Source organism: Belonocnema kinseyi, chromosome 2 (assembly GCF_010883055.1).
Source record: "Belonocnema kinseyi isolate 2016_QV_RU_SX_M_011 chromosome 2, B_treatae_v1, whole genome shotgun sequence".
In the NCBI taxonomy this organism is placed as follows: Eukaryota; Metazoa; Arthropoda; class Insecta; order Hymenoptera; family Cynipidae; genus Belonocnema; species Belonocnema kinseyi.
Genome location: NC_046658.1, coordinates 86,081,060 through 86,091,824, shown reverse-complemented (window position 1 = coordinate 86,091,824; position 10,765 = coordinate 86,081,060). Strand labels below are relative to the sequence as shown.

The 10,765-nt window shown below is 29.8% G+C and overlaps 2 protein-coding genes across 2 annotated transcripts in view; both read left to right on the top strand.

The window, feature by feature from the left end:
- The window catches only part of LOC117182860 (zinc finger protein 189-like), a 22,293-nt gene extending 15,281 nt beyond the window's left edge, over nucleotides 1–7,012 (top strand). Inside the window, exons 12-17 of the mRNA XM_033375971.1 lie at nucleotides 901–1,050; nucleotides 2,542–2,691; nucleotides 2,774–3,067; nucleotides 4,645–4,794; nucleotides 4,877–5,170; nucleotides 6,933–7,012. Of these exons, the coding sequence (XP_033231862.1) occupies nucleotides 901–1,050; nucleotides 2,542–2,691; nucleotides 2,774–3,067; nucleotides 4,645–4,794; nucleotides 4,877–5,170; nucleotides 6,933–7,012 (1,118 nt within the window). The remainder of the gene's footprint in view (nucleotides 1–900; nucleotides 1,051–2,541; nucleotides 2,692–2,773; nucleotides 3,068–4,644; nucleotides 4,795–4,876; nucleotides 5,171–6,932) is intronic.
- LOC117167165 (zinc finger protein 320-like) lies at nucleotides 6,712–9,962 on the top strand. The gene is made up of 5 exons (XM_033351891.1): nucleotides 6,712–6,850; nucleotides 6,933–7,160; nucleotides 7,244–7,403; nucleotides 8,777–8,935; nucleotides 9,018–9,962. The coding sequence occupies exons 2-5, from the start codon at nucleotides 7,125–7,127 to the stop codon at nucleotides 9,536–9,538; spliced, it is 876 nt and encodes a 291-aa protein (XP_033207782.1). The 5' UTR covers nucleotides 6,712–6,850; nucleotides 6,933–7,124; the 3' UTR covers nucleotides 9,539–9,962.
- The last annotated feature ends 803 nt before the right edge of the window (nucleotides 9,963–10,765 follow it).

Genomic DNA, 10,765 nt, shown 5'->3' with positions numbered 1-10,765 from the left:
TTTTGACACCAAAATCATGTCGATACACCTTACCGACTGCGAGTAAAGCCACCCACGCTTTAACTTGACAGACTGTATATATATATATATATATATATATATTTCCGACAATATTAGGTTATAAACGAATCATAAATGTGAAGCGGCGGCATCGATTTGAAAAAAATAATTTTAACAATGAGTTCTATTTCCGTAAATAAATACATTTCTGATAATAACTGCAGAATTTGTTTTCATTTAGCTCTTATTTTCAGGAATGAAAAAAGAGTTTTTTTAGATGATTAGTGGGCTTGTAGGATTAAAATAAGGATTAAGGATTAAAATCATCTCCAGTAATTTAATTTACCAAAATTCAATCGTTAACAGATTTCTATAGCTTATGGAAAACATTCTTGTTCTTAGGGAGTAGACTTCACATTGGTTTTTGTGAAAATTTTGTTTCTCAATGGTTTAGTGAATTTTTATTTTATTAATGTTCTAATACTCATCAATTTATTCTGCATTCAAGTTGGAATTGTCGCAAAGGGTTAGAATTCCGCAAATAAATACATTTCTGTCGATCTCTGAAAAATTCATTTTCATTTCAATTTTCTTTTCAGGAATGAAACAAAATTATTTTAAATTATTAATGGCCTTTGGTACAGGTCACTGCTTCTTCAAATCATATTTAAAATGCTCTGCGAAGATATCAAAAATTTGTTCTTCTATCTTTTTTTGTGAAAGATTGAACAACCTTAGAAATAAAAGACGAAAGAATCAAAAATAAATAATTGCTGTAGCTCCCTTTAGTAGTGTAATGCGTATGTGCATGGGATATTAGTTAAATATATCATTTCTATAGAATAAGGATTAAAATTATCGAAAATTTATGACTGTCATTTTCACATTGTAATTTTCTAGATCAGAGGAGCAATTGTAAGTCGAAGAAATTCAGCGGAATAAGGAGGCCTGATGTTACTCTTGATAATAATTCTGATACTAAAACTTCAACTTGCATAATTGAATACGATAATGATGAAACTGTGGAAATCAAGGAAGAAGTCACCCAAGGTGAATCTTAATTTTTAGTGAAACTGCCTTAATTGAAAGTATGAAATGGAACATTTTATATTATATTTTGGTAAACTTTCAGATCAAGAGACGAAGAAAGTTAAGGGCCAAAAACTAGATGAAAAATATGATCCAAAAGTATGCATCGCAGATATAAGAACATCTACCACTTTGAACGTGAAAAAACTGCGGACAAAATTTTCGGAAAAAATTAAAAAATCAATACCGGAAAAGAGGACTAAATTGAAACAGGAAATTGAGGAATCAAATTCGGAAAAAAAGTACAAATGCGAAAAGTGTGCCCGCAGATATAAGTGGAAAAAGCATTTGAATCGGCATCTAAAATTCAATTGTGGCGTCATTCCACAATTCAGATGTAAAATCTGCGACAAACGATTTAAACAAAAATATACTTTAAATAAGCATATAAGTCGGATTCATGAAAAGAAAATTTTTAATAAGTTGGTATACAAGTGCGACATGTGTTCTAAAATTTATCGTTCGTTTAGTGGTTTGCATTCCCATAAACTTTTAAATCACGCGGCAGTCAAGACACAGTTTATTTGCGACTATTGTTCTGTTATTAAGATGCGAAAAGATGATTTGTCAAAACATATTGCTGCAATTCATCTTCACTAATTGAAATTGCTATACTTCAGTCGTTAGCAAATTTTTATAGCTAATTAAAGAAATTCTTATTTTTAGGGTGTGTATGCCTTTAATTGCTATTTCTGAAAATTTTGCATCAATGGTTTGGTGTATTTCTATTTTATGAATGAGACAAACGAATTAATGTATTATACATCGAAGTGGGAATTTTTGCGTAAATTGCGGCAAATGTTCTAGGCCTCACCTTTTTCTAAAAGAGAATAAAATCTTCATAATTGTTTAGAACCTGTTATAGCTATAGCGTCTAAAATGGGTTATTATCGTATATTTACAATATGAAGTTTGACTCGTCTTTTGAAAATTTATAATTGTTCTTGTTCTTAGGGAGTATACTTCACATTGGTTTTTGTGAAAATTTTGTTTCTCAATGGTTTAGTGAATTTTTATTTTATGAATGTTCTAATACTCATCAATTTATTCTGCATCCAAGTTGGAATTGTCGCAAACGGTTAGAATTCCGCAAATAAATACATTTCTGTCGATCTCTGCAAAATTCATTTTCATTTCAATTTTCTTTTCAGGAATGAAACAAAATTTTTTAAATTATTGATGACCTTCGGTACAGGTCACTGCTTCTTCAAATCATATTTGAAATGCTTTGCGAAGATATCGAAAATTTGTTCGTCTATCTTTTTTTTATGAAAGATTGATCAACCTTAGAAATAAAACACGAAAGAATCAAAAATAAATAATTGCTCTAGCTCCCTTTAGTAGAGTAATGCATATGTGTATGGGATATTAGTTAAATATATAATTTCTATACAATAAGGATTAAAATTATCGAAAATTTACTACCGTAATTTTCACGTTGTAATTTTCTAGATCAGAGGAGCGAGTGTAAGTCCAAGAAATCCAGAGGACTAGGTAGGCCTGATGTTACTCTTGACAATAATTCTGATACTAAAACTTTAACTTGCATAATTGAATACGATAATGATGAAACTGTGGAGATCAAGGAAGAAGTCATCCAAGGTGAATCTTAATTTTTAGTGAAACTGCCTGAATTAAAAGTATGAAATGGAACATTTTATATTACATTTTGGGAAACTTTTAGATCAAGAGACGAATAAAGTTAAGGTTCAAAAACCAGATGAAAAATATGATCCAAAAGTATGCATCACAGATATAAAAAAATCTGCTGCTATGCACGTGAAAAAACTGCGGACGAAACTTGCGCAAAAAATTAAAAAATCAAACCCGGAAAAGAGGAGTAAATTGAAGCAGGAAATTGAGGAATCAAATTCGGAACAGAAGTATAAATGTGAAAAGTGTGCCTGCAGATATAAGTGGAAAAAGCATTTGAATCAACATCTAAAATTCGTATGCGGCGTCCCTCCACAGTTCAGATGTAAATTGTGCGATAAACGATATAAACAAAAATCTGTTTTAAATACACATATAAGGCTGATTCATGAGAAGAAAAATTTTAATAAGTTGGTATACAAGTGCGACATGTGTTCTAGAATTTTTCGTTCGTCAACTGGTTTACGTGGCCATAAAATTTTAGAACACACGGCAGCCAAGCCACAGTTTATTTGCGACTATTGTTCTGTTATTAAGATACGAAAAAGTAGTTTGTTACAACATATTAAAGTAAATCATCTTCATTAATTGAAATTGTTATACTTCAATCGATAGCAAATTTTTATAGCTAATTAAAGACATTCTTTTTTTAGGGTGTATGCCTTTAATTGCTTTTTCTGCAAATTTTATATCAATGGTTTGGTGCATTTCTATTTTATGAATGAGACAAACGAATTAATTTATTCTACATCAAAGTGGGAATTGTTGCGTAAATTGCGACAAATGTTCTAGGCCTCACCTTTGGCTAAAAGAGAATAAAATCTTCATAATTTTTTAGAACCTGTTATAGCTATAGCTTCTAAAATGGGTTATTATCGTCTATTTACAATATGAAGTTTGACTCATCTTTTGTTAATTTATAATTTCAAAATTATTAATCTATAAAAGAATCATAAATGTGACGCATAGATATCGATTTGAAAAAAATAGTTCAAAGAAAGAGTTCTAATTTCGTAAATAAATACATTTCTGACAATAACCGCAAAATTTGTTTTCATTTAACTTTTCTTTTCAGGTATGAAACAAGAGTTTTCTTAAATTTATTAATGGGTTTGTAAGTTACAGCTTCTTTAAATATTCTTCGAAATACTTTGAGAAAATTCTGAAAATCTATTCGCTTGTCTTTTTGTGTGAAAAATTGCATTTCATGAGTAATAGAAGACGAAAAAATCAAAATTTTAAAATAATTTCTCTAACGCCATTGAGAAAAATTGTGATTTCATATGAGTTGTTAATTCAACCTATATCCTCTGTAAGATTAGGATTAAAATCATCTCCATTAATTCAATTTATCAAACTTCAATCGTTAACAAATTTCTATAGCTTATGGAAAACATTCTTGTTCTTAGGGAGTATACTTCACGTTGGTTTTTGTGAAAATTTTGTTTCTCAATGGTTTAGTGAATTTTTATTTTATGAATGTTCTAATACTCATCAATTTATTCTGTCTCCAAGTTGGAATTGTCGCAAAGGGTTAGAATTCCGCAAATAAATACATTTCTGTCGATCTCTGCAAAATTCATTTCAATTTTCTTTTCAGGAATGAAACAAAATTGTTTAAATTATTGATGACCTTCGGTACAGGTCATTGCTTCTTCAAATCATATTTGAAATGCTTTGCGAAGATATCGAAAATTTGTTCGTCTATCTTTTTTTTTATGAAAGATTGAACAACCTAAGAAATAAAACACGAAAGAATCAAAAATAAATAATTGCTCTAGCTCCCTTTAGTAGTGTAATGCGTATGTGTATGGGATATTAGTTAAATATATAATTTCTATACAATAAGGATTAAAATTATTGAAAATTTACTATTGTAATTTTCACGTTGTAATTTTCTAGATCAGAGGAGCGAGTGTAAGTCGAAGAAATCCAGAGGACTAGGTAGGCCTGATGTTACTCTTGACAATAATTCTGATACTAAAACTTTAACTTGCATAATTGAATACGATAATGATGAAACTGTGGAAATCAAGGAAGAATTCATCCAAGGTGAATCTTAATTTTTAGTGAAACTGCCTTAATTGAAAGTATGAAATGGAACCTTTTGCATTACATTTTGGTAAACTTTTAGATCCAGAGACGAATGACGTTAAGGGCCAAAAACCAGATGAAAATTATGATCCAAAAGTGTGCACCGCAGATATCAGAAAATCTACTAGTTTGAACGTGAAAAAACTGCGGACGAAACTTGCGCAAAAAATTAAGAAATCAATACCGGAAAAGAGGACTAAATTGAAGCTGGAAATTGAAGATTCAAATTCGGAACAGAAGTACAAATGTGAAAAGTGTGCCCGCAGATATAAGTGGAAAAAGCATTTGAATCAACATCTAAAATTCGAATGCGGCGTCACTCCACAGTTCAGATGTAATTTCTGCGATAAACGATTTAAACAAAAAAGTATTTTAAATAAACATATAAGTCTGGTGCATGAGAAGAAAAATTCAAAGAAGTTATTTTCGAGGTACAAGTGCGACATGTGTTCTAGAATTTATCGTTCGTTAAGTGGTTTATATAAACATAAACGTATAAAACACGCGGCAGTTAAGATACAGTTCATTTGCGACTATTGTTCTGTTATTAAGAAACGAAAAAATGATTTGTCAAAACATATTACTGCAATTCATGTTCAGTAATTCAAATTGCTATACTTCAATCGTTAGCAAATTTCTACAGGTAATTAAAGAAAATTTTATTTTTAGGGTGTATGCCTCCAATTGCTTTTTCTGCCAATTTTATACCAATGGTTTATTGCATTTCTATTTTTGAAATGAGACAAACGAGTTAATTTATTCTACATCGAAGTGGGAATTGTTGCGTAAATTGCGACACATGTCCTAGACCACATCTGTGGCTAAAAGAGAATAAAATCTTAATAATTTTTTAGAACCTGTTATAGCTATAGTGTCTAAAAATGGGTTATTACCTCATATTTGTAATATATGAAGTTTGACTCGTCTTTTGTAAATTTATAATTTTGACATTACTAATCTGTAAAAGAATCATAAATGTGACGCATAGATATCTATTAAAAAAAATGGTTCAAACAAAGACTTGTAATTCCATAAATAAAAACGTATCTGACAATAAATGCGAAATGGATTTTCATTTAAAAGAAACAAATTTTTACGTGGACTTCCGAAAAACGCTAACCTCCGGTTAATTTTAATCTCCGTCGCCTATGTATTTTACGTGTTGATCACGAATATGATATTGAAAATATCCGCAAATTTGATTTTCATGGTTAAAAGCACAAAAAACTACAAATATCATGTTTTTCCATTTATTTCAGTAAATAATTAAAATTCACGAAAAAGATTTCAACAAAAGCTGTAGATCTTTTAACAATATATATTTTATGTTTATTTTTTGATTTTATGTTTTTACGTTATGAATGTCGTTCGACACTATCGTGTGCAACGTTAGGACCGCAAAAAAATTTGCAGTATTTCTGTGATTTTTCATAGTTATCGTCTATTTTATCGAAAACTATCAGTCCTAAGATATAAACATATTCATCATAAAATGTGTGTTATTGAAAGATCACAACTTTTATTCAATTTTTATTATTTACCGAAATAAACAGAAAAACATGAAATTTTTACAGTTTTTTGCGAATTTTGACCTTGAAAATCAAATTCGCGGTTATTTTTACTATCATATTCGTGATCAGCGCATCAGAATATATATAGGTATACGAAGTTTTGAATTAATCGGAGGTAAGCGCTTTTCGGAAGTTTATAAAAATTTATTAATGGACTTGTGAGTCAAGTCGAAGCTCCTGAGAAATGCAAGACTTAAAATGCAAGAATTAAAATATAAGGATAAAAATTATCGAAAATTTATAATTGTAACTTTCATGTTTTAATTTTCCAGATCAAACGCGCAAGATAAAGTCGAAGAAATACAGTCGAATTGATGGTGGGCCGTACTCTTGAAGAACTGATGATGTTTCTTCTGGCAATAATTTTGATGCGAAGAATTTAACTTGCATAATTAAATATGAAAATGATGAAAGTTTTAAAATAAAGGAAGAAACAATCTCTGGTGTGTCTGGATTTCTAGTGAGACTATTTTAATTAAAAGTATGGACTGAAACATTTCAAATTTCATTGTGGTAAACTTTCAGATCCAGAAAGCAAGGGCGTAAGGGTCCAAAACCCTGATGAAGAACATGATTCAAAAGTTAGCATCGTAGATTTAAGATAAGCTGCTATTTTGGACATCTGCAAACTGAGGACTAAATTGAAGCAAAAAATTACTTCTCACATTTCTTCTGGCTGTAAGTCTACTGCCAAGACTTTAATTGCAAACGACATCGATGAAACAATGGATACTAAAGAAGAAATCATGCAAGGTATGACTAGATTTTCATTAGAACTATCTTAAGTAAAAGTATATAATGAAGATTTCAAAATTTGTATTCCCTTTAATTTGCAGATCAACAAATACCCCAAAAAAGGTTTAACAAAAAATATGAGTCAAAATGGCTTATTGAGGTTAAAAAAGAAGATGACATTCTGGTTTCTAATAAACTGGAAAACCAAAAGAGGCAGCAACTTCAAGAATCAAATCTGGAAAAGACGTACAAATGCGAAAAGTGTGTTCGAATTTACAAACATAAATACAGTTTAAATTCTCATCAGAAATACGATTGCAATGTCATCGCACGGTTCAGATGCGAATTCTGCGACAAACGATTTAAACATAATTATCACCTGAATAGACATATAATTCGCGCGCATCAGAAAACAAACGCAAAGAACTCGATATTACGGCACAAATGCGACATATGTTCTGCAATTTTTTGTTCGTTAAGTGGGTTAAATAGACATAAACGTGCAGAACATAAAACAGTCAAGACGCAATTTATTTGCGACTACTGCTCTGTTATTATGAAACAAAAAAGTAATTTGGCAAAACATATTACTTCAATTCATCTCAACTTCCCCATAGAGTAACCTTTGTGATTATTATATTCTCCAAAAAATGTTTATTCAATCAATTAAAAATTCGTTAATATTTAATGTTAATATCGTAATATTCAATAATAATTGGCACATGAATTTTGGCACAGCTTTTGTGAATCCATATTTCGACAATATTAAGCTATAAGCGAATCATAAATGTGACGCGGAGACATCGATTTAAAAAATAATAATTTTAACAATGGGCTCTAATTCCGTGAATAAATATATTTGTGAAAATAACTGCAAAATGGACTTGTGAGTCACTGCTTCTTCAAATATTCTTTAAAATACTTTGCGATAAGCGAATTTCTATAGAGAATTGAACAAAATTGTTTCTAGGGTGTGTGCCTCAGATTGCTTTTAGTGAAAATTTATTCATCAATAGTTTAGTGCATTTTTATTTAATGAATGTGCTAAAATAATTAATTTATTCTTCTTCAAAGTCGGAGAATAATATGACATAATTTTTCTTTGCCTATGACATACCTATGTTATCCTGAAAATTAGTTATTATCGTAATATTTAAATATAATTGTTACATGAACTCTAATAGATTGACATGCCTTCTCGAAATTAATATTTTCGACAATGTTAACTTTTAAAGAAATCATAAATTTGACTCACAGACATAGAATCAAAAAAAAGTATGTTGACAAAAGGTTCTAGTTCCGTAAATAAATAAATTTCTCACAATCACTGGAAAATTTAATGTAATTCCACTTTTCTTTTCAGGAATTCATCCGAGTTATTTTTTAAATCTCCGTGTGGGCTTGTAGGTTATGGCCTCTTTACATAATCCTTAAATAGTTTTTTTGTTGTTGTGAAAAGTATAACTACATGAGAAATCGAAAACAAAAGAATCAAAATTGATAAATAATTACTCTAACTCCATTAATTACGTTTGATTTTGCATGGGTTATTAATTAACTCCATATCTTCTATAGAGTAACAATCCAAATCATCGAAAATTTATAATTTTAACCTTTACATTGTAATTTTCTAGCTCAACAAAGCAAGAAGTCAAAGAAATCAAAAGGAAGACATCGTTCGTCATATTCTCGTACAACCGCTCGCACTTCTTCTGGCAATAAGTCTGCTGTCAAGACTTTAATTGAATACGACGTCGATGAAACTTTGGATATCAAGGAAGAAGTCATTGAAGGTATGTCTTGATTTGTCATAAAATTGATTCAAATAAAATTATTAAATTGCAGTTTTAAAATTACTTTTCCTTTCATTTTCAGATGAAGAGATTGCCCTAGAAAGGTTCAATAGAAAATATGAGTCAAAATTCCCTATCGTGTGTAAAAGAGAAGATGATGTTGTGGATGCTGCCAAACTGCGGACTCAAAAGAAGCAAAAACTTCCGAAATCAAACCCGGAAAAAAAGTACGAATGTGAAAAATGTGCTCGAATGTATAAACACAAACACAGTTTAACTTCTCATCAGAGATTTAATTGTAACGTCATGCCACAGTTTGGATGTCAATTCTGCAACAAACGATTTAAACATAAACATCACCTGAATAGACATATAATTATTGCGCATGAAAAAAAAGACTCCAAGGAGTCGGTATTGTGGCATAAATGCGACATATGCCTTAGAATTTATCGTTCTTTAGGGGGTTTAAATACCCATAAACGTGCAGAACACGCAGCAGTCAAGAGACAATTTATTTGCCACTATTGTTCTATTATTATGATACAAAAATGTCATTTGTCCAAACATATTAGTACAGTTCATCGCAACTTATTCCAGTGGTAAATCTTTAATCCTGAATGAAAATATATTTTTAATTAAAACCATTCTTATTTTTTGGCTATATACCTGATGTTTCTTTATGTGAAAAATTGTTTATAATAATCAACGGTTCTGAGAATTATTATTAGATGAATATGTTAATAGAACTCATTTATTCTGCATCGAATTCGAAATTAATGCATAAATGCGACAAATGTTCTGGAGACCATATTTCGCTATTGGAGATTAAAATATACATAATTTTTAAGAACATGCTTGAGTTATACCATCACAAAAGAATTGTTATTAAGTTAATATTTAAGTATTGTTGTCGTAATTTCACATGAAGTCAAGTACATTTGCACGTCTTTTAGAAATTTATATTTTGGACAATAATCAGCATTAAAGAAATGTTTATTGTGATGTGGAGATTGATTTAAAAAAAAATAGTTTGAACACAGTGTTTATCAATTCCATAAATAAATGAATTTCTGTTATGGCAATGTTTGTTTTTATTAAATTTTTCTTTTCAGGAATTTAACAAAAGTAAAAAAAATCTTTAAATGGTTTTATAGGTCATGGCGTCTTTAAACCATCTTCGAAATACTTTGCGAAGATACAGAAAATCTGTTCGTCTACATTTTTTTTGGTGAAAAGTCGAACATCCTTAGCAATATAACATAAGAGAATCGAATTTTATCAATAATTTCTCCGACGCAATTAGCTAATGTAATGTGATTGTGTATGACTTACTCATTAAATCTATATCTTCTACAGGTTAAGGATTAAAGTTATAGAAAATTTATAGTTGTAACTTTCGTTTTGTAATATTTTAGATAAACAGATCAAGAGAAAGCCGAAGAAATTCAGAGGAGGATATGGTGGGCCATATTTTTCTGTAGGTCATATTTATGTTAATCACTGAAAAATTAGTTTTCTTTAATTTTTCTTTGTATGCACGTAAACACATGTTTTTTTTATTCTAAAAGGCACAGCTTCTTCAAATCCTCTTAGAAATTGCTTTCTAAAGTTAAGAAAAATCTGTTCACCAATTTTTTGTTTTGTTTAAAAGTCGAACCTTTTGAGAAACAGAAGAGGAAAATTTATAGTTTGTAAACGATTGTTCTGACGCCATTACTTCATGTAATGTGATTGTGTGTATTAATAATCAAATCCATATCTTCGATAGGATAAGGATTGAAATTATCGAAAATTTATAATTGTAAGTTTCACGTTGTAATTTGCTAGATG